The sequence below is a fragment of the Rosa rugosa genome, chromosome 4, assembly GCF_958449725.1.
Source record: "Rosa rugosa chromosome 4, drRosRugo1.1, whole genome shotgun sequence".
NCBI classification, from domain to species: Eukaryota; Viridiplantae; Streptophyta; class Magnoliopsida; order Rosales; family Rosaceae; genus Rosa; species Rosa rugosa.
Genome location: NC_084823.1, coordinates 20,952,121 through 20,979,192, shown reverse-complemented (window position 1 = coordinate 20,979,192; position 27,072 = coordinate 20,952,121). Strand labels below are relative to the sequence as shown.

The 27,072-nt window shown below is 40.8% G+C and overlaps 4 protein-coding genes and 1 long non-coding RNA gene across 5 annotated transcripts; 4 read left to right on the top strand and 1 right to left on the bottom strand.

The window, feature by feature from the left end:
• Nucleotides 1–82: 82 nt before the first annotated feature.
• Nucleotides 83–27,072, top strand: LOC133743869 (uncharacterized). The gene is made up of 3 exons (XR_009863292.1): nt 83–187; nt 266–337; nt 27,001–27,072. It is a non-coding gene; the product is annotated as an uncharacterized LOC133743869 (long non-coding RNA).
• On the bottom strand, nt 538–1,403 carry LOC133743865 (uncharacterized). The gene has a single exon (XM_062171934.1). The coding sequence runs from the start codon at nt 1,290–1,292 to the stop codon at nt 657–659; it is 636 nt and encodes a 211-aa protein (XP_062027918.1). The 5' UTR covers nt 1,293–1,403; the 3' UTR covers nt 538–656.
• Nucleotides 3,455–4,337, top strand: LOC133743868 (uncharacterized). Its single transcript, XM_062171937.1, has one exon. It carries the CDS (start codon nt 3,575–3,577, stop codon nt 4,205–4,207), a length of 633 nt encoding a protein of 210 aa, XP_062027921.1. The 5' UTR covers nt 3,455–3,574; the 3' UTR covers nt 4,208–4,337.
• Nucleotides 9,703–10,725, top strand: LOC133741883 (uncharacterized). Its single transcript, XM_062169596.1, has one exon. It carries the CDS (start codon nt 9,807–9,809, stop codon nt 10,443–10,445), a length of 639 nt encoding a protein of 212 aa, XP_062025580.1. The 5' UTR covers nt 9,703–9,806; the 3' UTR covers nt 10,446–10,725.
• On the top strand, nt 20,335–22,879 carry LOC133743864 (uncharacterized). Its single transcript, XM_062171933.1, has 3 exons — nt 20,335–20,351; nt 20,430–21,141; nt 21,555–22,879. The coding sequence occupies exons 2-3, from the start codon at nt 21,083–21,085 to the stop codon at nt 22,474–22,476; spliced, it is 981 nt and encodes a 326-aa protein (XP_062027917.1). The 5' UTR covers nt 20,335–20,351; nt 20,430–21,082; the 3' UTR covers nt 22,477–22,879.

Below are 27,072 nucleotides of genomic sequence, written 5' to 3'. Positions count from 1 at the left end.
ATTAGTTTCATTCTGCAGCTGTAACAGAAATTAAGTGATAGAGATGGCATATGCATCATGTGATCCCTTCGATACCTGAATTGATGAAAAATAAATGCTATTATTGATCTCACTATGACTTGATTGTGAGAACGATCGAACCACATGTGTGCTGTTGCCTAATTATGCATGCATTCCGTTGAAAGTTGTAAGTGGTCCATGAGCTCTGTATTTAGACTCTTGAATATTATTTTCCTAATGTTCCCTTTCACATTATCGATTGCAGGCTTCCTCATGTCGGACGAACAGCCAACCACGTTTTCAGTTTCTCAGCTTGTACTTTTAGAAATATGTTGAGGTATATATTCTTAGAGTAATGATTACCAATGACTTTCATCTGTATATTCCCCTTAATTGATTTTCCCCTTTGAACGTTACTGATGGATCTAGTTGTTAGATTAATTTCTGAGCTGCCTCTTATGTGGGTTTCGGTATTTTCTTAATTTTCTTTCATTTCCTTGATATTCTAGGAGCTCAAAGGCAAGAAGAGGATCATACTAACAACAAATATGAATATTTATTTAGCATTATGTATAAACCTTTACAACAAACCTAAGCGTCACAAATAAAAAGAATGAATGAAAAAATAACAAATCAAGAACTAGCTTGTCACATTATCACTTGCATTGTAAACTTTGGACGGTCTTTGTGGACAGATCAATTGCCATGGTGCAGTCCATCGTGGCAGATTTCTTTTTCTTCATTATAAGCATCAATTCCACCTTTCCGGTCAATTTGGCTTGGCTAGTCAGCGTCACCACCCCACTGCTCAATTCATTACCAAGAGTAGAACTGCTCGTCAATGCATTCGAGTTCAAACTCACCTCAACATTGATCTTCTTGGTGGAACGCATTCCAGCTTTGCTCTTAGGTACTGCCACTGTCCCCACAGGCTCGCCCTGGTACATGAACGTTACGGTGCTTGCATCAAATTTGTAAGGACCCCAGTTGGTGTTCTTTACCCTGATTTGGGTGTTGAATGTAGTGTCAAATGAAGGCGTTGCAGTTGCTGTGTTCAAGTTTGTGATGCTAACTTCGCCCAATCTCACCTTCGGGGTCTTAACTTTCATCACAGTAAGACCAAACACAGTCATCACTATGATCTGAAAAAATATGAAGATACCAATATAGGTAAACAACTTGATTCTCTTCTGGCGTTTGAGCTCCTCATTGGTTTGCAAAGTGGCAGATTCTTCGTCTTTTCTGGCGTATCCTTTCACTGATGCCAAAGCCTGTTTGATCTTCTCAGCCATTTTCTTTAATTACTCGGAAAAGCTTAAAATGTGTTTTCTCTCTTTCTGTCTGGCTTTCTTTTGGCGAGTGTTGTTTGTGGGAATGTTGGCTTCAGCTGCGTGCTATATATAGTCAGCCGCCTCGGAGTTCAAGTAGGCTTCCAGGAGATATTTCTAGGCAATGTGCTATATATTTCTTTTATTCTTTAATTACTTCGTTTTTTTTTTTTTTTTTTTTGTTCTTTCATGACTTTAAAACGTGGGAATGGTCAATGCAGGCATGAATTTAATATCCAGATGAGATGCTGCTGCAGTCATCGATCATCTAGAAGATAATTGATAATTAATTCCAGATCTGGACGCGTTTTGTGTCTGGAATGAAATACACGTTCCAGGAAACTCATTCGCGCAATTAACTTACTGAAATTGTCCAAATCTCCTAACACTATATATACAGAGACTCCTACTTTCTATTTCATCATCAACACAAACAAGTTCCTTCATTTCCTATAGTTTCATCATCATCGCAACATAAACCCACAACTTCCTTCATTTCCTATTCGTTTGCATCAGAAAAGAAAAACAAACATGGCTGAGAAGACACACCAGGCTTATCCTTTGGCTCCGGCAAATGGTTACACAAGAAGCGATGGGGAGTCTTTGTCCGAGGACGAGCTCAAGCGCAAGAAGAGAATCAAGTGTTTTGCTTATATTGGTATTTTCATTGTGTTCCAGATCGCAGTCATGACTGTCTTTGGTCTCACTGTGATGAAAGTCAAGACCCCCAAGGTTAGACTCGGCACAAGCACCCTGAGAGACTTCACCTCTTCCACTACAGCACCTTCGTTCAGCACAACCTTCAACACCCAAATCAGGGTCAAGAACACCAACTGGGGTCCTTACAAGTTCGACCAAGGTATCGTGACATTCATGTACCAGGGTACACCTGTGGGGACAGTCGTTATACCCAAGGGCAAGGCTGGGATGCGTGGCACCAAGAAGATCAACGTGAATGTGAGCTTGAACACTGCTGCATTGCCGAGCAGCTCTACTCTCGGCGGCGAATTGAGCGGTGGGGTGTTGACGCTGACCAGCGAAGCAAAATTGACCGGAAAGGTGGAGTTGATGTTGATCATGAAGAAGAAAAAGTCAGCTAGTATGAACTGCACCATACAAATTGATGTGTCCGGGCAGACCGTCAAAAGCTTAGAATGCAAGTGATATACTAGAAATGCTGATTAGCTAGCTCTTCATATTGCTGTAATTTTTTTATTTTTTATTTTTTCTCTATGTGACGCCTTTGGTTTGTTGTGGATATATAAATGTATTTTTTATATAGTGTTTGACCACGCGTTATTTTTCTCTCTTTATTTGACATGATCAGGGCAACAGATCCCACCTAGTTGCACTAAAGTTAGAAACTGAAAGTGTTTTTGGAGCCGTGTGCATGAGACGTGTGATCAAGTCTCCATCATCCTTGATGATGTATTCACTTATTCTGTAGCGTGTGAGATTACTGAGATCGATGGTATTGAACCTGGCTCCGTTGAAGAATGTCAACGTAGAGAAAATTGGCCTAAATGGAAAGATGCGATTCAGGTTAAATTAGATTCACTAATGAAGAGGAAGGATTTCGGCATGAGATGCTGACACCTTCTAACATGAAATCTGTTGACATAAATGGGTCTTCTTTAGAAAGCGTGATGAGAAAAAAGAGATTGTAGATTTGCCTCACGGTGCAAGGCTTCTCACAAATGCCCTGGAATCGACTACGAGGAGACATGTTCTCCAGTAAAGGACGTTATTACGTTCAGCTACCTTTTTTAGTTTGGTAGTTTCCGAATAATTGAACATGCAGCTTATGAATGTGGTCAGACAGCTAGGAGATATCCTTTGATTCTGTTCTAGGCAATGTGCTATAATTTCTTTTATTCTTTACTTCGTTTTTTTTTTTTTCTTTCATGAGTTTAAAACGTGGGAATGGTCAACGCAGGCATGAATTTAATATCCCGATGAGATGCTGCTGCAGTCATCGATCAACTAGAAGATAATTGATAATTAATTCCAGATTTGGACGCGTTTTGTGTCTGGAATGAAATACACATTCCAGGAAACTCATTCTCGCAATTAACTTGCTGAAATTGTCCAAATCTCCAAACACTATATATACAGAGACTCCTACTTTCTATTTCATCATCAACACAAACAAATTCCTTCATTTCCTATAGTTTCATCATTATCACATCATAAACCCACAACTTCCTTCATTTCCTATTCGTTTGCATCAGAAAAGAAAAACAAACATGGCTGAGAAGACACACCAGGCTTATCCTTTGGCTCCGGCAAATGGTTACACAAGAAGCGATGGGGAGTCTTTGTCCGAGGACGAGCTCAAGCGCAAGAAGAGAATCAAGTGTTTTGCTTATATTGGTATTTTCATTGTGTTCCAGATCGCAGTCATGACTGTCTTTGGTCTCACTGTGATGAAAGTCAAGACCCCCAAGGTTAGACTCGGCACAAGCACCCTGAGAGACTTCACCTCTTCCACTACAGCACCTTCGTTCAGCACAACCTTCAACACCCAAATCAGGGTCAAGAACACCAACTGGGGTCCTTACAAGTTCGACCAAGGTATCGTGACATTCATGTACCAGGGTACACCTGTAGGGACAGTCGTTGTACCCAAGGGCAAGGCTGGGATGCGTGGCACCAAGAAGATCAACGTGAATGTGAGCTTGAACACTGCTGCATTGCCGAGCAGCTCTACTCTTGGCAGCGAATTGAGCGGTGGGGTGTTGACGCTGACCAGCGAAGCAAAATTGACCGGAAAGGTGGAGTTGATGTTGATCATGAAGAAGAAAAAGTCAGCTAGTATGAACTGCACCATACAAATTGATGTGTCCGGACAGACCGTCAAAAGCTTAGAATGCAAGTGATATACTAGAAATGCTGATTAGCTAGCTCTTCATTTTGCTGTAATTTTTTTATTCTTTTTTTTTTTCTCTGTGTGACGCCTTTGGTTTGTTGCGGATGCATAAATGGTATTTTTTATATAGTGTTTGAATATGCGTTATTTTTTTCTCTTTATTTGACATAATCAGGGCAACGGATCCCACCTAGTTGCACTAAACTCAGAAACTTAAAATTGTTTTTGGAGCCGTGTGCATGAGATGTGTGATAGAGTCTCTATCATCCTTGATGATGTATTCACTTATTCGGTAGCGTGTGAGATTACTGAGATCGATGGTATCGAACTTCGCTCCGTTGAAAAATGTCAACGTAGAGAAATTGGCCTAAATGGAAAAATGTGATTCAGGTTAAATTGAATTCACTAATGAAGAGGAATGATTTCGGCCTGAGATGCCGACACCTTCTTACATGAAATTTAATGACATAAATGGGTCTTCTTTAGAAAGCATGATGAGAAAAAGGAGATTGTAGACTCACCTCATGGTGCAAGGCTTCTCACAAACGCCCTGGAATTGACTACGAGGAGACATGTTCTCCCGTAATGGACGTTATTACGTTCCGCTATACCTTTTTCAGTTTGGTAGTTTCCGAATAATTGAACATGCAGCTTATGAATGTGGTCACAATGTATCTTTGTGGGGATCTAGATACGGAGTTATAATTGAAGGTTCTCGATGGACTTCATTTATCCAAGTCAAGTGGCTCTAGACCACGGAGTGCGTTTGCAATGAGATTGAAATGCTCACTAAGTGACTACTTGATTGGGAAGGTATATGTACGTCAATTATGAACTATACCCGTGCGTTCCATGACAAGTTCTGGATTTGAAATTGTCCCGGTTTATGTTGATGGACATAATTGGAACATTTGATGAGTTAAAGGGAACTGCTGAAAACCTAAAATCCGAGTTTGAAATGAAGGACCTTGGGAGAACACGGTTTTGTCTTGTTTTAGAACTTGAGCACAGTGTCAATGGATGCTTAGGCATTTTGATAAAGTTAAACCTGTAAGGACTCCCATGGTCGTCTGTAGTCTTGACCCTAAGAGGGATCCATTTCATCCCAGAGATGATGACGAAGACGTGTTAGTGGCAGGAGTGCTCTACCTAAGTGCAATAGGCGCATTACTATACTTAGCTCAATGCAAGACCAGACATCTCATTTATTGTGAACTTGTTTGCTAAATATAGTTCTAAGCCAACACGACGCCATTAGACTGGTGTAAAGACAATCTTTCGATACTTAAAAGGTATGATAGATTTAGGCTTGTTCTATCCCTACAAAGAGAAAAGAAAAGATGCCATGATAGAATCAGACTCCATAGGCCATAGGGCCGTCACCACCACCATGCACGGCGTCGCCGCCACCTCCACTTGCATGCGTCCCTCCTTCTTTCATCAAAACCATGATGATGTTTTGATGGGCATAGAAATGCGTGTAATCGCACGGGCCCAACCTGTTATGAATTTTGCAGGGACAAGGACCAGGAAGGCCCGGACTGAAAATAAACGGGCCGGTTCATGGGGTTTTTTCGAGCCCATTACCAGTTTTGGGATTTCTTGACAGAACACTGCATTTTGCAGATTTTAACAAGGTTTGATTCAAAAACAGCATTCTCCAACAAGAAGCGGCGATGATAGGCTTTGACTTTCACTGTAGAATAAAGCAACTGTTGTCTTCCACAACTATCTAACGCTCACTAGCATTCATTTCTAGCCATTTTTTGGACTGCGTAATCATCTTCAAGGGTGCCGGGAACCCAGTGTGTCTCATTCTCCATAGAGAAATTGATCAACCCTTTCATGATGCTTCACTCTCGCAGGTCCCTCGCAAAAGTGGGAGTTTAGGCTTCTATTTCGGGATTTTTCGATTTTGAAGGTTTGGGTTTAGTATCATTGTATTAGGAATTTAGGAACCCCAAACTCGGATTGGGGTTTACATATATGAAGTCACAAACTGATGAACGCATGGAATTTACGAATTGGGAAATCTTGAAATTGTAGGGTTTTCTTCTCTTCGAAGAACAGACATAGTGAGAAATCGAAGAAAATTTTAGGGGTTTGATTCTATGTTTAGAACTTGAGAAGTCCGTGGAATATATATATATATATATATATATATATATATACAGATCCTATCCAGAGCGGAACTCGATCCGCTTCGAAATTAACGTGTGAAGTTCGAGTTTTGGGTTACTTTTGGGTCGCATATCTACATCTCGACCGTTCAGTTTTTAGGTACTAGTGTATAGATCATCTCTGCAAATTTTCTGCCAAATTGATCATCGTTAAGGCATTGATAACTGCTTTAAAGCTAGTACGGTTCCGGTTGACAGATTTAGTCCGTCCATTGGTTTAAGCGAGATAGATACCTTAACGATCATCAATTTGGCTGAAAATTTGTAGAGATGATCTATACAGTAGTACCTAAAAACTGAAAGGTAGAGATGTTGATATGCGACCGAAAAGTGACCAAAAACTCGAACTTCACACGTTAATTTAAAAGCGGAGCTCCGCTCTGGGTAAAATCTGTATATCAGATCCTATCCACTAAGGGATCCCTTTTGTGCGTGTGTGTGTGTTTATATATATATATATATATACAGGGGTTCTTGGGTGCGGACCTCCGTACCTAAGGATTAGGTACGAATTTCTCATTTTTCCCTACATTCCGATCATAGTTTCACATATTAACCGTTTAATTTTTAGGTCCTAATGTATAGATCACATTTGCAAAATTTCAGCCAATTTGGTGATCGTTAAGGCATCAAAAACTGCAATTTAGCACTATAAATACAAACGGTTCCGGTTCGACAGATTCGGTCCGTTCGTGTAAATTGCACTTTTGGATGACTTAACGATCACCAAATTGGCTGAAATTTTGCAGAGGTGATCTATACATTAGGACCAAAAAACTGAACGGTTAAGATGTAAAGATGTGGCAGGAAAGTGGTCGAAAACAGGAAATCCGTAACGAAATTTCCGTACGGACGTCCGCACCTGAGAAAAATCCTATATATATATATATATATAGGGCCCTTCCACTAAGGGATCCCTTTTTTGGTTTTTTGAGGGATAGGGTATTAGACCAACTTTTCGATTATATTTTGCAATCTCAACCGTTCAGTTTTTAGGTCTGAATGTGCAGATAACTTTTGCAAATTTTCTGTCAAATCAGTGATCGTTAAGGTATCGAACTAGATTAAATCAATGGACGAACCGAATCTTTCCAACCTGAACCGTTCATACATATAATTGTAAATAGCAGTTTTGAATGCCTTAACGATAATCAATTTGGCTGAAAATTTGCATAGGTGATCTACACATTAGGACCTAAAAACTGAACGGTTGAGATGCCAAAATATGATTGAAAAGTTGGTCTAATGCCCTATCCCTAAAAAAGACCAAAAAAAGGGATCCCTAACTAGGATTACTTGCATTGTTGCAATAAGAGAACATTACTCTAGATCAAGGATTGAAATATCTGCGATATTTGATATTTCCGATATATCTCCTGATATCTCTATTTTTCGAGGGACCGATATATCGTAGGAGGAAACTATCTAATCTTTCACCTTTTCTGTGAAATTTCTCCGTTATCGTCATTATCCTCGTTATATTAGATATTTGAGATAATCCCCAATAAAATGAAGAAATATCTGTAAAATCTAATAAAAAATAGAAAATAAAATTTAGTTATTCACAGAGAAACATACATTATGGAATATTGAGATTATATAAGGGTGTAAAATTTTAACAACAATTTCTAGTCAAGATATAGCCTAATAAAGAGGCAAACTAACCTGTTTGGGAAAAATATCTAGAAGTGAAACCTCTTAAGGCAGATTTTGGTGAAGTGAAATTCCTTTAAGATGAATCTGGGTGAGGAGAAATCCTCTCAAGGTGATTCTGGGTGAGAAGTAATTCTCTAAATGCAAATCATTGTGAGGAGAGATCTCCTCAAGACGAATCTGGGTGAGGACAAATCCCCTCAAAGCGAATCTGGATGAGGAATATTCCGTTCGAGGGGAATCCAAGTGAGCAGTGGAATCTAGGTGAGGAGAAATTCCCTAAAGACGAATCTGGGCGAGGAGAATCCATGATGAAGTCATTTCAGCAAAAGAAAACAAATTTGATGGAGCCATGATTCAAAAAGTAACTCATTCACTTCATATTTCTCAATTATATGGGATTGGCCTAAATTATGTGAAAGTTTCAGAAAAAGTAAATAGATTGTTAGGTTATGATCCGCACAAGAGTGTAAAATGATATGGTACAATTATATGAATCATTTAGTACTGTGTAGTCTATGACTCTATGTAATCTGTAGTCTGTAGTGGACTTTATGTAGTCTATGTAGTCTGTTCGTAGACCAGTGAGCGACTTTTCAACCACTTAGAGTCTCTTTTTGGATTTAGATGAAGTTGACATTTATATGTATTTATATGTAATTCCAATAAATTGACTATTTCAAAAAAGATATGTTTTTTCGGATATCCCGAATGTTTCCAATATCTCTTTTTTTCAAAGTTGCAATAGATATGTATAAACCGATATTTTTATCCTTGCTCTAGATTCCTAGTCTTTTATTTATTTATTTATTTTAGGAAGAGATAATTATATTACTTATCCATGGCCAGAAGACAAGTACATCATATGTGTCTTACACCAAATAAAACCTAGATGGTCTAAGCTACCAAGCACATGACATGTAACCCTCATTGTAAACAGAATAAACACAATAATTAGAACTAGCCATATGAAGACAAATCCAACACTACCTAAATCCTTGCTAGAGTAACCCTAATCGCCTAAAGACCTCAATTGGTGTACAATTAGAGACACTAAACTTAAGAATGACAGAATCATATGGGGTGAATGGGCAAACTGGCCTAAATATTATGGACCAAATGTGGCGTTCCGGCTGTTCCCGCGTTTTCAATATTCAAAAATAGAGAGCAAGGTTCCACCAATTGTCTCTCATAGCGGTAGTGATTGAGCTAAGGGTGCGGCTATTGCCACCCTACTATTTTCTTATTTCACCCTACAAACATTTGAATTATAGAAAGACTATATTACCCAAGTACAAACATCTATTGGTTCTTCTCAGCCATATTTCTTTTCTTCAGAAGTCTTGAAAGAAAATGTTCTGTTTTTCCTGTTTCAAAAGAATGTTTTGAAAGTACAAGAGGAAGTGAGCAAGTGTAGTATCTGTGAAGTTGTTTGTGAAAATGTTGGTACTACAATGTGGTATATTTAGTATTTGATAGATGACTTCTGAAAAGATGAAGGGGGTAGTTAAGCATCCAGGAAAGTATAGTCAAACTTGCAGCATAGTATAGACGTTTTGACTTGATATAGTATTCTAGACTTTTGGTCCTATTTTAGGTGCTTGCTTGCTGGAAGACAAAGTCTAGGACTTTATATGACTTGTTAAGAGATATGGGGCAGCATTGATATCATTCCCATAAACAATACACTTGCTCAGTTCATAATTTAGAGAGCCAAACCGAAAATAAGAGATCTTTTTCTTTTGTTTCTTTCAAAGCTTTCCACGAAACTAGAGAATGATGTCTGAGAATACCAACCAGGCTTATCCTTTGGCCCCTGCAAATGGTTACAAAAGAAGTGATGGAGAATCTTTGGTATCCGAAGATGAGCTGAAACGCCAAAAAAGAATGAAATTGTTTATGTACATTGGTATCTTCATTGTCTTTCAAATCATCGTGATGACCGTATTTGGTCTTACTGTGATGAAAGTGAAGACCCCTAAGGTAAGATTGGGTCAAATCAATGTCAAAAGCTTCAACTCTGTTCCCTCAACACCTTCATTTGACACAACCTTTACCACCCAGATAAGGGTGAAGAACACAAACTGGGGTCCTTACAAGTTTGATGCAAGCACTGCAACATTCATGTACCAAGGTGTGGCAGTGGGGCAAGTATCTATTCCCAAGAGCAAGGCTGGAATGCGTTCCACCAAGAAGATCAATGTCGCAGTGAGTTTGAATACTGATGGAATTCCAAGTAGTTCAACCCTTGGCAGTGAATTGAACAGCGAGATCCTTACTCTGACCAGCCAAGCTAAATTGACCGGAAAGGTAGAATTGATGCTCATCATGAAGAAGAAGAAGTCTGCCAATATGGACTGCACCATAGCATTTGATCTTTCCACAAAGATGGTTAAAAGCTTGCAATGCAAGTGATATATCAGTTCGTCACTGACATTTGATCGATTTATTCTTTTTTGTCAGTATCACCTCTTGGGTTTGGTGTTGATCAATTTATTCTGTATACTATATATCTGAATGGTTTTAGTACTTTTAAGCACCAGAGCACATATTTTTTTGTCTTTCTGTTGTTTAATATAGAAACAGATGCTGGATTTCTATGACAGCAAGAATACCTGCCTTACATAAATTCATTCCTGTTGTAGAAGAATTGTAATTGTGTGTATTATTGATAATAGGAGCCCTTTAAATAGGGAGTTACAAGGTATACAAAAGGTAATAGAATCCGAATACAATTGAATACCTAGAACATTTTCCTATTACAACTCTAAACCCTAGTTTGTAGAGGCACACACTATGTCGACATCCTTCAACACTCCCCCTTGTGCCGCTCAAACTTGGCGATGACGCTTTGATTGTTGCCTCGTTAAAAACCTTTCCAGGTAACAAAAACCCTGTGGGACAAAAATAACCCTGGTCGAAGGACAAAAAGAGCACAACACGTCCTTCACTCTTCAAGATCTAACATGTAGACATCATACCTCCCCCTGATGTCCATATCTCCCCCTGATTGCTACAATCATGGGAGTTCGGATAACTTCCTTAATCCGATGCTCTTCACATGTTTCTCGAAGGTGGATTTTGGTAACGACTTAGTAAATAAGTCCGCTACATTATCCTCAGATCGGATTTGGTTCACTTCAATATTTAGAAGTGCCTGTTGTTGCTGATTGTAAAAGAACTTAGGCGATATATGCTTGGTGTTGTTGCCCTTGATGAAGCCTAATTTCATTTGTTCAATACAAGCTACATTATCCTCATAAATGCATGTAGGTTCATCTGTGGTAGACTTCAAACCACAAGTTCCTCGAATATGTCTAACTATAGACCTTAGCCATATGCATTCTCGTACAGCTTCATGTAGAGCAATAATCTCTGCATGATTTGAGGAAGTAGCAACAAGGGTCTGTTTAATAGACCTCCAAGATATCGCAGTGCTTCCCATGGTAAAGACATAACCCGTTTGGGAGCGACCTTTGTGAGGGTCAGAGAGATACCCTGCATCAGCAAAACCCATCAAGACATCGTTGTCATTTTGATGGAGGGGAGGAGGAGCACGGAAGGTGGCGTTTTGCCTTGTGGAGTCTGATCCCACACTTCCGTTATTTCTTTTCTCTCTGTAGGGATAGAACAAGCCCATATCAATCGTACCTCTCAAGTATCGAAGGATTGTCTTTATGCTAATCCAATGACGTTGCGTTGGCGCGGGGCTATATCTAGCCAACAAGTTCATAATAATTGAGGTGTCCGGTCTTGTATTGTGCTAAGTACAATAATGCGCCTATTGTACATAAGTAAGCACTTCTGCTATTAACACGTCTTCGTCATCATCCCTGGGACGAAACGGATCCCTTTTAGGGCCAAGACGACGGACGACCATGGGAGTGCATCTTTGACTTTATCAAAATGCCTAAGCATCTATTGACACGGTATACAAAACAGTGTTCTCCCAAGGTCCTTCCTCTCAAACTCGAATTTCAGGTGTTCAGCAGTTTTCCTTAACTCACAAGGGTTCCAATTATGTTTATCAACATAAACCGTGACAATTGCAAATCCGAAACTTGTCATGGAAACGCGTGGGCATAGTTCATCATATCCCTTCCCAATTAAGTAGTCACTTTAGTGAGCGTTTCAACCTCGTTGCAAATGTGCTCCGTGGTCTAGAGCCACTTGACTTGGGTAAATGAAGTTCACAAGAACCTTCATTATATTCCATATCTAGATCCCCATAAAGATATGTAGTGACCACATTTGTAAGCTGCATGTTCAGTTATTTGGAAACTACCAAACTGACAAGGTAGTGGAGTGCAATGACATCCATTACGAGAGAATATGTCTTCTCGTAGTCGATTCCAGGGCGTTGTGAGAAACCTTGCGCCATAAGGTGAGATTACCATCTCTTTTTCTCGTCACGCTATCTAACGAAGACCTATTAATGTCAATAAGTTTTATGTTAGGAGGTGTTAGCATCTCAGGCCCGAAATCCTTCCTCTTCGTTAGTGAATCCAATTCAACCTGGATCGCATCTTTCCATTTAGGCCAATTTTCTCTACGTTGGCATTCTTCAACGGAGTAAGGTTCGATGTCATTGTTCTCAACAATTCCACGTCCTCATGTACACTAGTGTAGTTCGTAGAGATCTCTATATTCTCAGGAATTGGTTCTAACATTGAGGCGTCCCCCAACGATGGCTCTTGGACATAACCACAATCCAAAATATTCTCATGAGACGGATTTTGAGTATCAATGATCAATGGATCAAGTTGTGCCAAACTCGCTCTCTTCTTAGGGCGAGAATCCATCGAACCTATGGGTCTCCTATGCTCTCTAGCGGAACCCATGGCCTATGACGCCATTATGCCACCTTGTGGCGTCACCATCCCACCATCCATGGTGGTGGTGCCGTACCCATCTTCTCTGGGTGGCACCATGTCCTCTTATGGGGACATCAATCCTTGCAGGCATGTTTGCAGCAGGTATATGTGATCTCGTCACTTTTAGGGGATCAAGATGAGACATAGTGGGGACAACACAAATGCCTATGTCCAACACAAATATATATATGCATTCATTGCAATGACTCATGTTGATGCGCTGTGGCGGCGCAATTGGCACATAAACCGCACACTCAAATATGCATAAGTACGAGATATTAGACTCGAACTCAGTCACTAGCTGTAACGCAAATAAAAGTTGAGTGACTGCTATAAGTCGTAGACGAATTAGCATAGCTGCATGCGATATTGCATAACCCAAGCGGAAATATTGGTGCGCATTACCAAAGTCTGGGCTACCATCGTAGTCTTTTAATGGTGACTTTTCCGCCAGACCAATTGGGTGTGTACATGGGAATATGATACTTGATATCAATACCCAATGATATGCAATAGTCATCAAAAATTTTCGATGTAAACTCTCTAGCATTATCAAGTCAAATTGACTGAATGGGATGATCTCGGTAGTGAGTCCGTAGCCATATGTTATGTGCTAGGAGTGTAGTATAAGCAGCATTACGAGTGGATAATGGCACAACACGTGACCAGCGTGTTTGCGTATCAACCAACACCATAAAACATCTATACGGTCCGTAAGTTGGTAGATCAAATCCACACAATTCCCTTAGATTCTTTGTAAGAATGGAATTATTTCCTCAATCTCCTTTGCATAGGATGGTCTCAATCCTAAAGAACAGGCTTTACAGAACGAAACATGGGCCTTATAATCAACCAATGAAGGTTTTGGTTAAGCCACAATGTCAAAATGGACTTGAGAAGTAGATAGAGGAGTTTATGGCGTCAATGCCATGTATTTGCCGCAGGGGGTAGGCGGCGCCAGCTATGTGTGGCCGGTCTTGCACAATCATGGCGCCCTGGGGCGCATGTGCAGCTCCTCGAACCAATTCTTGGTTCTTACTTTTCTTCGTTCTAAAAATGGATGTCCGTGTGAAGTCTTTTAATACACGGATCATCATGTCACGACTTGGGTGTCCCAAACGGTCATGCCAAAGCCTATATGTGTCAGAATCCCATAAGTCGTCTCTCATGACATGGTTGGATTCAATAACTCGAATACTGGTTGCATACAATCCACTAGAGCGACACATAAGTTTCTTTAATACTCGTTTATGTCCGTAGTCATTAGAGGTAATGCAAAGGAAATCTGTCCATTCTCATAATGTGTTTCCACATGAAAAACCATTGGCTCTTATGTAATAAAGTTTGAATTAAATAAGGTATGTCCAAGACATTAAGTAAAAGAATCGACACTTTATTAATAGCCAATGATTACATCAAAGTTTCCAAAGTCTAATCCATAATAAAAATCAAACTTAGAAAAATTGTAGTCACTCAATCCGTTTGGTAACTCCAATCAAATATGACCAGGGAAGTAGAGAGAGATGTTAGTGGAGCGAGGCTCTCTTAAGTACCACATCTCAATTACTTTCCTAGACGTCATAGTTCATTGGATGCGCTACATGAGAAAGAGTTAATGCAATTGTCATTTATTGACTAAGGCATATTGCCATTACATATTTCTTGGAAAATAAAAGGACTATTCTAATCAAAGTCTGCGGCATCCTTGTGCATTTCATCTTCAGCTTTGAAGTCCTCTATGGTGAGATCGACATCTACACCATCTTCTTCTTCTTCTTCTGCAAGGTACACTTCTTGCTCCCTTCGGTCTTTATACTCCTTGTAGCGTGCAGCTAGTTGGGCGCTTGCCTTGCATTGCATGAACCAATGCTCACTTGATCCACATCGATGACATACGTCATTGTGGTTGCCTCCCTTCAATTGAGGTGCACGTTGTGGACGCTCCCTAGGAGGGTTGGCGTCACCACCACGACTAATGGCGCCATGTCCACCTCTCCCACGTGTGGCTTTGCCACCACGTGTATCCGTACCAAACTTGAGGTTTCCTTCCTTGTTAGGGCGGTTATATGGACCCATACGTCCCTCATATCCCTTATTAGGGTTCCGCTCCTTACGCCCTCCTCTTGGTGCATTATAATTCGCCTCATGAACGCTCTTAGTTTCAATGGGTCTTGAATTATAATTCCTCACGAGTATGTTATCATGTTTCTCAGCTACAGATATGATATTGATAAGCTGATGAAACCTCGTGATCCGTCCAGCATTGACTTCAGTACGGTATTGCTTTGATACCACAATGGCTGAAACGGGGAAGGTGGAGAGAGTTTTCTCAATTAGCTCTTGCTCTGTGACAGGTTGTCCACAAAATCTCAACATGGATTGTATGCGAAGAGCTTCTGAATTATATTCAGCAACAGACTTGAAGTCAGCAAAGCGCAGATTGTTCCATTGAACCTTCAAGTCAGGGAGGAGGGAATCTTGGACATTGCCAAAGCGCTCTTCTAGCGCTACCCATAGCTCTCTTGCATCCTTGATCGACATATACTCCAATCTGAGTGCTTTGTCCATATGACGTCGCATCAAGATGACTGCTTGAGCATGCTTTGCAGGTGTTCGGACGAACACAAGATCCGGGTTAGGTGCTTGGATTATGGGTAATATTCCCTTTGAAGTGAGATGGTTCTCAACATCGGTTACCCAGCTATGGTAATCCGAGCCTGTTAAGTCAAGCATGGGAAAGTCGAGTCTAGGTTCATTCGACATTCTGAAAATAAGAAGAGAAGATATATTAGTTTCGGAGCTAAACTTCCACGAAAACAAAAATAATAAGATTTCCGAGCTATGCTACCAAGAAATCAATTTCCAAGAATCTCTTTTGGATTAGACCAAACAATGATGTTTATAATATGGTCACAATTTGATGCTTACGGACGCTCTTAGTCCAAGCATTATGAACAGTCTTAGTTCATACAAACGCTCTTAGTTCGTTTAATTATGAACACTCTTAGTTCGTTAAGTGTGAATCCCCACAATTCCGCTTTGTTAAATACTTAAAATCATTTGGCAACATATATTCCAATATTCTGCAGAAAATAAAAAGGAATTTAAATACAAGAAAGCAGCAACTTTAATTACAAAAACTTACGTGATGATTTTGGGCTTGAGAACATGCGCGTGTTGGAGCAGGCGTGTTTTGGGGCAGCAGCAAGCAAGCAACAGCAAGCACGGCAGCAGGCAGGCAGCAGCCACGGTAGCAGGTTAGGGCCTGCGGAAGGTGGAGCAGCAGCGTGGATGCGTAGGTGGTGTGCAGGGGCTGCGGGGGCAGCAGCAGTGCGGGTGCGCAGGCGGTGTGCAGGTCTGCGAGGGCTGGTGCGCGGACTGGAGGCTGGAGGCTGCGGGGATGCTGCGGCAGGTGGGCTGGGAGGGTGCAGGAACGCTGCAGGAAGGCTGCGGTGATGACTGGAGGCTGCAAGGACGCTGCAGGAAGGCTGCGGTGGTGACTGCGGCAGTTGGGCTGCAGCTAGGGTTTTCTGCAAGGCAAGGTGAGGGAAGCTTTTTGTAACGTCCCGTATCTCAATTTACCCGTTTACTAGTCATTCGGACGGTAAACGACACTTACTCTCACTTTTTACTTTGTTTCGATACTTTTAGTGGCCCTAAAAGTTGACTTTTGGTTCGGGTCAAAATTTGAGAAAATTTCCTTCCTGAAAGTTGTAGAGGACGTTAAACCGAGCGCGTGCATACGTGGTACGTAAAAATCGGAGTTGTAACGAAGAAGTTATAAAGGTTTTATTTTAGTGGCAGTTTTGTAATTTTGTGAAATTTATGTCTATAAATAGAAATTTGGACTTTCCATTTCGGGAAAGCCCCGAAAATTTCCAGCTTTCTTCCTCTCTCGCCGATGTAACTTCCCGGCGTTACCGCCGCCTTGTCCGGCCACCTATGGCCATGAAATTGGTGTCCATCTCTTCGTCTTGAAACAAGGTTTCTATCCATATATGCCTTGCACCTTATCATTCACCATAGACGACGAATCGAAGCAAAGAAGATTACTGTAGCAGTTCGGCATTTCCGGAGTTTTCTTCCGATTCCGGCCGTCTCCGGCCACCAAACCGGTGTCGAAGGTTCGATTTTTGCCAAGGATCATTTTGCCCCTAGCCTTAAGCCACGATTTGCACCGTGGGGGAAGAATCGAAGAGATGAATTTCTGGGTTACTATTCACCGATCGGGTTCAACATTCTCCTTAATTGTTGAGGGCGACGTGCCGAGCTCCTGCTCGACGTAGGAAACCGGTAGCGTGGTCGCCTAAATAGTACTGTGAGTGGACATTTATTTTGAATTAAATGTGCATGCAGTATATTATTATTTTCCGATTGAGGTTTATTATTTGAATTATTGAGTATTATGATTTATGAGCTTGATTTCTTGAGATTTATTATGCGCTATGAGTTACGGGATTTTTAGTGGATTTCCTTCCCGAGGGCTTTCAATAGATTTTTTTTCAAGCTATAAGAGTTGGGAAACAATTTTCGGGAAGTGATTGATTAAGAAAATATTATGAGAATTATTGATTTCGAATATCAGTTTATATGATGATATACGAGTACGAAGGATTTAGCAAATATTTGAGCATGGTTGAATTATCGAGATTTATTGAGTTTTGAGCTCCGCACTTATCAGCCTTGAAGTTAGATTGAGATTTCTTTCCGAAAGCATTTATTGATTTACAGAGTATTTGACTTATGCTTTCGAGGATTTATTGAGATATTGAGATTTGAGTTAGCGAGATAATCCTGAGTTATGCTTTCGGTGAATTATTAATGTTTTATTGAAGTAACAACAAGTTTCTTTCCGAAAGCAATTAACTGAAATAGGTTGTTTCTAGTTTATTGAGGAGGCTATTCAGTTTATTGAGGAGGCTATTTACGGCGCATGAGCATATTACCTAGTTGGCAGTCCGTTCTATGTAATAATCTGGTTGGCAGTCCCTTCCAGACTATATTCTGGTTGGCAGTCCCTTCCGATGCGTCATCTGGGTGGCAGTCCCTCCCAGATGGCATGAGATGGTTAGTTGGCAGTCCCTTCTATCCACCGCCTCCTATTCCGGTTGGCAGTCCCTTCCGATGCGTCATCTGGGTGGCAGTCCCTTCCAGATGACATGAGGTAGTTAGTCGGCAGTCCCGTCTACTACCTGTGGTTAGTTGGCAGTCCCTTCTACCACCGCCTCCTATTCCGGTTGGCAGTCCCTTCCGATGCGTCATCTGGGTGGCAGTCCCTCCCAGATGGCATGAGATGACTAGACAGCAGTCCTTTCTAGTTATCAAGCAAGCCTCTTGAAAAGGATGTTTTTATAAGGATTGAGGATGAGATTTTAAGAGATTTCAAGATGTTCTATTTCTACGTGATTAAGATTGCAGTAAAGATGATGATTAAAAGTATTTTTCAAGATTGTTACTGCATGCGAGATTTTAGAGAATAACTTGGGAAAGCATATATTAAGTTTTACTTATTCATTCGAAATTACTTATTTTTCGTCCGCTCACTCTAACGGTTTTTAAATGTTTTCCCCTGGGCCCTTCGGTTTCAAATGCCCAGTTTGCAGGCTAGTTTAGCTTGAGGTCGAGCGTACTTGGGTTTGAGGCATAGCTGTCATAGCTTCCGCATTATAAAAGTATCGGTCCTTTATCTTGTATTCTACCTTCTTGTACGCCTAAGAAATAGATTGATCTGATAACTCTTGAGATTAATATTCTTAAGTTCAGAATTGTTTGATTTAGGGAGCATGGTGGCTTAACAAGATTAAGGGTGGATTATTTTTAGAAGTGTAAATGTCTTTCTACAGGTTTTTGGGTAGTCCACTTTTAGAGGGAGTTCCGTCAAATTTTTGGTAAAATTTCTTCTAAGGTGGGCCCCGCAGGGCCACTGAAATCTGGGGCGGGTCTTGTCACTTTTAGGGTTTTTTTTTCAGCTAGGGTTAAAGCTCGTGCTGATAACGTGTTGTAGAAGAATTGTAATTGGGTGTATTATTGATAATAGGAGCCCTTTAAATAGGGAGTTACAAGGTATACAAAAGGTAATAGAATCCGAATACAATTGAATACCTAGAACACTTTCCTATTACAACTCTAAACCCTAGTTTGTAGAGGCACACATTATGTCGACATCCTTCAACAATTCCAGAACTTTAGGAGAAAACTAGTCTTGTAGGTAAAGTAGATTTGGGTAAAGTGTTTTCCACACTTTTCTCATTGATGTATGTCAATCATATATGCAAGGTTGCTGATCAGTTTTGTTCCTAAAGATCAGCCATTACAATGAATACAATTAAAGGACAGCTGATCAGTTTACATCTTAACGTCCTAAGATCAAGCAATGTACAATCAAGGCAATCAGATATCAAATAATGTACAATCAATACAGAAAGAGAATTCAAAATTAGTTTCATTGCTTATCAGTAGGAATAGCTAGTCAAATGAAGTAAAAATATATCAATCCTAATTATATAATGCCCTTGTAGAAACGCATGATATATAGCAACAAGAAAAGTGGCAATAAATTGGCAAAAGACCATCTTACAATCAGTGGCGGAACTAGGATTTATAACTTGGGGGGGTCGGGATATAAACTAAGTTCGAGCATATGCCAGTAATTTTTTATACTATTTTCATTTTAATGCAAGATACAATTATTATTTTGAAAAATCTTGAGAACTATATATAGTATTATAGAAAAATTATTCGTCCACACATAAAAACTATATATTGACTGGGTAGGTACACTATAATTTGAAAAATAAGTGAAGAATAATCAACCAAGAGTATATTATTTATTAAGTTTGCTGTTATTGTTATTTATTAAGTTTACTCATGTGGTTAATTGTAGGTTTCCTTCATAGTAACCAGTAAGTGAGCTCATAAATGTTTATGGGGGTTCATTACCAGTTTCTTTGTTTATTTCATATATACTAGTTAGCTATCTAATTAATATGGGTATGTGTTGGAATCATGGGGGCGGGGGAGGTGTGTCTGGACCCCTTCAGACCCTCAAATTTACAATTAGAGAAGATTATCTTTTGTGTGGCACTAATTTCTGGACTGAATTAGACCATTTATATGATTCATGAGCGCATAGCAGGGTCTGAATAGAGCCATAATTATCATGCTTATTGCTATAGCATTCTTCTTGTTTAGTGTTGGTGACTAATTTCATACACCAATCATAGGCACCTGTTATAAGTTAGTCCTAAGTCAACTTAGGACAAATTAGTTTCATTCTGTAACAGAAATTAAGTGATAGAGATGGCATATGCATCATGTGATCCCTTCGATACCTGAATTGATGAAAAATAAATGCTATTATTGATCTCACTATGACTTGATTGTGAGAACGATCGAACCACATGCATGTGTGCTGTTGCCTAATTATGCATGCATTCCGTTGAAAGTTGTAAGTGGTCCATAAGCTCTGTGTTTAGACTCTTGAATATTATTTTCCTAATGTTCCCTTTCACATTATCGATTGCAGGCTTCCTCATGTCGGACGAACAGCCAACCTCGTTTTCAGTTTCTCAGCTTGTACTTTTAGAAATATGTTGATGTTGAAGGAATATCGATTTAGTGTGCCTTATCAAACTAGGAGTAGCAATAGGAGAGAAGGTTCTAGATTTCCCAATCCTACACGGATTGGTATTCCTTGTAACATTAGAACTAGTACTTTGTAATCCCTATATATAGGGCTCCTATTCTCAATAATATGATTACAATTCTCTCTACAATTTCTCTCAAATCTCTTTTTCCTTAAACACGTTATCAGCACGACTCTAACCACAAAACAGAAAACCAAAACTCATTCACAAAGCAGCCCCTAGCCCGAGCTAGCCGAGCCTTCGCTGCAGCCCGCGCGCCCGTGCGTTTGCAACCTTGCACAGCAGCTCCTGCTGTCCCCTCCCTGCAGCCCTGCGTTCCAGCTTGCTGTCACCGAAGCATCCCTGCTGCGCAAACAAGCCAACGCACACCCACTGCATCTTTTTCCCGTTCCTGTGCACATCCGTCCTCCTGAAAGCCTCTAAACATCTAGTTCGGAAGCTCAGATCGAAAAACTTTCTTCATTAAAGTTGTTCGTCTCTGTCTCTTCCATCTAACCTCCGAATTTCAGCCTTATCGGAGTTATATTGAGATATGTACACCAATCGAAGTACAACCTGTTCAGAACAGAATCTGCTCCGAAATTTCAACAAGTAAGTTTTTAAATTAAAGTTCCTGTTTTCCGAAGTTTAAATTCTCCTTCTTTTTCTTCGGGACTTGCAACCTCCCTTCTTCTACATCCCACCTTTCTTATAACGTGGGTTCGATTCTTGAAAAGCGGAATCGTGGGGATTCACGCAATTAACGAACTAAGAGCTAGCGTTCGTAAGACTTCGGACTAAGAGCGTCCGTAAGCATCGATTTAACGAACTAAGAGCGTTCGTATGCTACTGACTAAGAGCATTCGTGAGCATCTATTTTGACCATACAAACATCATTGTTTCGGTCTAATCCAATTATTCTTGGAAATCGATTTCTTGGTAGCATAGCTCGGAAATCTTATTTATATTAGTTTTCGTGGAAGCATTGACTCCGAAACTAACTTGTTCTTGTTTTCATCTTTCAGGATGTCAAACATGAACAAACTCGATTTTGTTCCATTGGATTATGCAGGCAAAAGGTACTTATTTTGGGTCACTGATGTCGAGATCCACCTTATTGCCCGTGATTTATTGCATACTATCCAAGAGCTTTGTCCTATAGAAACAGCTCCAGACCCTCAAACTGAGAAAGATAATTCCAAGGCACTTGCCTTCATGAAATGTCACATGGATAGTGACCTACAGTTTGAGTTCATAAATGAGGATAGCGCCATAAAGCTTTGGCATGCGCTTCGCGAACGATATGGCAATATTCGTGACTCCATACTTCCGAATACAGAAGCAGAATGGAAAAATCTTCGGTTCTCTGAATTTGACACGGTCATGCTGTTTTATTCGGAAGCCCTCCGCATCAAAGTAATGATGCGTCTCTGTGGAAAGATGATCACAGAAGACCAGTTGATTGAGAAAACCCTCAATACCTTCCCCGCCTGTGCTATGAGGTCCTCTGACTTATTCCGGACTCATGTAAATGCAAGATGGATCACAAGTTTTCAACAGCTTATTGAAGCTACTACTGAAAGACATGGCAATGAACTTGTGCAAAGAAGATTTGATAGGCTTCAAGATAGCTATCAAGAGCATCGTCCTATGGCTAGAGAAAGTCGCCATCGACGTCATGATCCATACGATCGAAATGCTCAAGAAGGTAATCGCTCAAGGCGACAATCACACGACCGTAGGAGGCGTGATTTTGAGGGAAATAGGGTTGGAAACCATGGAGCCAACGTTGGCCATGGGCACCACTTTCCAACGCCACCAGTCCTAGGGACTATGTATATTGCGCCAATGCGCCTCAATCAAGGGAGAATCCTCTTTATGGTGTCTATTTCTGATATGGAACGTCTGATCAATGGACCTGAATTTGCAATGCACCTACGAAGGTAGCCGCATCATGGTGATCAAGACATCGAGTTCACAAAGACTTTAAATCTGGCGATGAAGACAAAATGCCGCAGATTTTTATTTAGAATAGTCTTTTAATTTCCAAGAATTATGTAATGGCAATTATGCCTTAATCAATAAAATGACTTATTGGATTATCTCTTTTCCTCTAGGCGTACTCAATTAAGTATGATGTCTAGGAAAGTAATTGAGATTAGTGGTACTTAAGAGAGCTTTGCTCCACCGACATCTCTCTCTACTTCCCTGGTCATATTTAATTGGAATTACCGAACGAATTGAGTGACTACAATTTGTCTAAAGTTTGATTTTTACATTGGATTAGACTATGGTCACGAAACTTTGATGTAATCATTGGCTATTATTAATAAAATATCGATTTATTTTATCTCATGTCGTAGACATATTTTTCGAACTTTATTACTTCAAATATATAAGAGCCAATGGTTTTTCATGCGGAAACGCATTGTGAGAATGGACAAGAGTTCCTTTGCATCACCTCTAATGACTACAGATATAAAAGAGTCTTAGAGAAACTTATGTGTCGATCTAGTGGGTTGTATGCAACCACTATTCGAGTAATTGAATCCAATCATGTTATGAGAGATGATTTATGGGATTCTGACACATATAGGCTTTGGCATGACTGTTTGGGACACCCAGGTCGTGATATGATGATCCGTATATTAAAGACTTCACACGGACATCCATTTTTCAGAACGAAAAGAAGTAAAACTCAGTTTTTGGACACTGAAGGAGCCCATGCGCCTCACGGCGCCGTTCCCCCCCAAATCCGGCCATCCTTGGCCGGCGCCGCCTTCCCCCTGCGGCCTCAGGGTGGCATTGACGCCACCAAGGCTCCTTTGTCTCCAAAATTTACTTCTAACGTCTATTGTGACTTCATGGCTCAACCAAAATCCTCATTGGTTGTTTCTAAAGCCCATCATTCGTTCTGCAAAGCCTGCTCTTTAGCAAAATTAGGATCGAGACCATCCTATGCAAAGGACACTAAAGAAAATATTCCATTCTTGCAAAGAATCCAAGGTGATATTTGTGGACCTATTCAACCACCATGCGGACCATTTAGATATTTTATGGTGTTGGTTGATGCATCGACACGCTGGTCACATGTCATGCTATTGTCCACTAAGAACGCTGCATTTGCTAAACTCCTAGCACAAATTATTAAGTTAAGGGCTCACCACCCTGATCATCCTATTAAGTCTATAAGGTTAGACAATGCTGGGGAGTTTACATCAAAAACTTTTGATGATTATTGCATGTCCATTGGGATTGAAGTTGAACATCCAGTTCCTCATGTTCACACCCAAAATGGTCTCGCAGAAGCCGCCATTAAACGACTACAAATGGTCGTTAGGGCATTGGTAATGCGCACCAATCTCCCTATTTCTGCTTGGGGCTATGCAATATTGCATGCAGCTGTGCTTATTCGTCGGAGGCCCACTGCCACTCAACCCTTTTCTGCGTCCCAGATGGTGACTGGGTATGAACCTCATGTCTCACACTTACGCATATTTGAGTGTGCAGTATATGTGCCTATTGCGCCGCCACAGCGCACCAAAATGGGTCCTCAAAGACGATTAGGCATTTATGTTGGATATGATTCTCCAACGATTATCCGCTATATAGAACCCTTGACAGGCGATCTCTTTACCGCTAGATTTGCGGATTGTCACTTCGATGAGACAGTCTTCCCATCGTTAGGGGGAGATAAGAACATCAATGTTCAACAGGAACGACAGGAATTGTCGTGGTCTGTCCCCACTCTGTCTCATCTTGATCCCCGAACCGCACAGTCCGAAATTGAGGTGCGAAGAATTCTCGATCTTCAGAACGTAGCAGAATCGATGCCTGATGCGTTTTCTGATATCGCTAAAGTGACGAGATCACACATACCTGCTGCAAACGTGCCTGCAAGGATTGATGTCCCTAAAATCAGAGGACATGACGCCATCTCAAGGGCATTTGAGCATGGCGCCAACGTCCCTAGTGATGGTGACGTTGTGGCTAGGCCCACGGCTCCTGCCAGGAAGCGCGGGAGGCCCATAGGTTCGATGGATTCTCGCCCAAGAAAGAAAGCGAGTTTGACACAAAATAATCCATTAATCATCGATGTGAATAATCCATCTCATGAGAATATTCCGGATTATGGTTATGTCCAAGAGACATCATTGGGGGACGCTCCAATGTCAGAACCAACTCCAGAGAATAGAGAGATCTCCATAAATTACACTAGTGTACATGAGATGATGGATAGAAATTCTATGGCAATTGATGATGCGTTTGCATATCATGTTGCAAAAGGAATCATAGAATATGATGATATCGAACCTCGCTCTGTTGAAGAATGTCAACGAAGAGCGGATTGGCCTAAATGGAAAGATGCGATCTAGGTTGAACTGGATTCACTAACAAAGAGACAGGTATTTGGGCCTATAACGCAGACACCCCCAAGTGTAAAGCCTGTTGGCCATAAATTGGTCTTTGTTAGAAAGCGTAATGAGAAAAATGAGGTGGTTAGATATAAAGCCCGCCTCATGGCGCAAGGTTTCTCACAACGCCCTGGAATCGACTACGAGGAGACATATTCTCCTGTAATGGACGTTATAACGTTCCGCTACCTTGTCAGTTTGGTAGTTTCCGAAAAACTTGACATGCAGCTTATGGATGTGGTTACAGCATATCTCTATGGGGATCTAGATTCAGAGATATATATGAAGGTTCCTGATGGACTTCAATTACCCAAATCAAGTGGCTCTAAACCACGGAGCGCGTTTTCAATAAGATTAAAACGCTCACTATATGGATTAAAACAATCCGGAAGGATGTGGTATAACCGTCTAAGTGACTACTTGATTGGGAAGGGATATATTAACAACGACATATGCCCATGCGTGTTCATTAAGAGAACAAGTTCCGGATTTGCAATCGTAGCAGTTTATGTCGATGACATGAACCTAATTGGAACTCTAGACGAGTTGAAGGAAACTGCTAAATACTTGAAATCCGAATTTGAGATGAAAGATCTTGGGAAAACACGGTTTTGTCTCGGTTTAGAACTCGAGCACCGTAGTGATGAGATTTTGATCCATCAGTCTGCATATACTCAGAAAATCCTAAGGCGCTTTAATGAAGATAAAGCAAAGCCTGTGAGTACTCCCATGATTGGTCGTAGTCTTGAGCCCGGAAAAGATCCTTTTCGTCCAAAGGATGAGGACGAAGAACCATTAGAGGCCGAAGTGCCCTATTTAAGTGCAATAGGCGCATTATTGTACTTAGCTCAATGCACAAGACCAGATATCTCATTCGCAGTGAACTTGTTAGCTCGACATAGCTTCGCGCCAACACGCCGCCATTGGATTGGTGTAAAGACAATCTTTCGATACCTAGGAGGTACGATTGATATGGGCCTATTTTATCCCTACAGAGAGAAGAGGAATGACGGAAGAATGGGATCGGACCCCATTAGGCATGGAGCCGCCGTCCACCATGACAAAGTGACCGGCCATATAGCCGCCAACGCCGCCACCATCACCAAGGGTGGCCGGCCTCACTCTATCCCCCTCCATCAAAACGACAATGATGTTTTGATGGGTTTTGCTGATGCAGGGTACCTCTCTGACCCTCACAAAGGTCGCTCCCAAACAGGTTATGTCTTTACCATGGGAAGCACTGCGATATCTTGGAGGTCTACAAAGCAGACCCTTGTCGCTACTTCCTCGAATCATGCAGAGATTATTGCTCTACATGAAGCCGTTCGTGAATGTATATGGCTAAGATCAGTGATTCGACATATTCAAGGAAGTTGTGGTTTGAAGTCTACCACAGATGAACCTACATGCATTTATGAGGATAATGCAGCTTGTATTGAGCAAATGAAGTTAGGTTTCATCAAGGGCGACAACACCAAGCATATATCGCCTAAGTTCTTTTATAATCAGCAACAACAATCACTTCTAAAGATTGAAGAGAATCAAATCCGATCAGAGGATAATGTAGCGGACTTATTCACTAAGTCGTTACCTAAATCCACCTTCGAGAAACATGTGAAGAGCATCGGATTGAGAAAGTTATCCGAACTCCCACGATTGTAGCAATCAGGGGGAGATATGATGTCTACATGTTCGATCTCGAAGAGTGAATGACGTGTTGTGCTCTTTTTGTCCTTCGACCAGGGTTATTTTTATCCCACAGGGTTTTTGTTACCTGGCAAGGTTTTTAACGAGGCAACGGATGAAGCGTCACCACCAAGTTTGAAGCGGCACAAGGGGGAGTGTTGAAGGAATATCGATTTAGTGTGCCTTATCAAACTAGGAGTAGCAATAGGAGAGAAGGTTCTAGATTTCCCAATCCTACACGGATTGGTATTCCTTGTAACATTAGAACTAGTACTTTGTAATCCCTATATATAGGGCTCCTATTCTCAATAATATGATTACAATTCTCTCTACAATTTCTCTCAAATCTCTTTTTCCTTAAACAGTTGAGGTATTCTTAGAGTAATGATTACCAATGACTTTCATCTGTATATTCCCCTTAATTGATTTTCCCCTTTGAACG

Bases quoted from the DNA above. Each gene is read 5' to 3' on its own strand.
- LOC133743865 (XM_062171934.1), bottom strand. From the start codon at position 1,292: ATGGCTGAGAAGATCAAACAGGCTTTGGCATCAGTGAAAGGATACGCC.
- LOC133741883 (XM_062169596.1), top strand. From the start codon at position 9,807: ATGATGTCTGAGAATACCAACCAGGCTTATCCTTTGGCCCCTGCAAAT.
- LOC133743868 (XM_062171937.1), top strand. From the start codon at position 3,575: ATGGCTGAGAAGACACACCAGGCTTATCCTTTGGCTCCGGCAAATGGT.
- LOC133743864 (XM_062171933.1), top strand. From the start codon at position 21,083: ATGTACACCAATCGAAGTACAACCTGTTCAGAACAGAATCTGCTCCGA. The intron at 21,142-21,554 runs GTAAGTTTTTAA...TTCATCTTTCAG, and splicing joins CTGCTCCGAAATTTCAACAA to GATGTCAAACATGAACAAAC.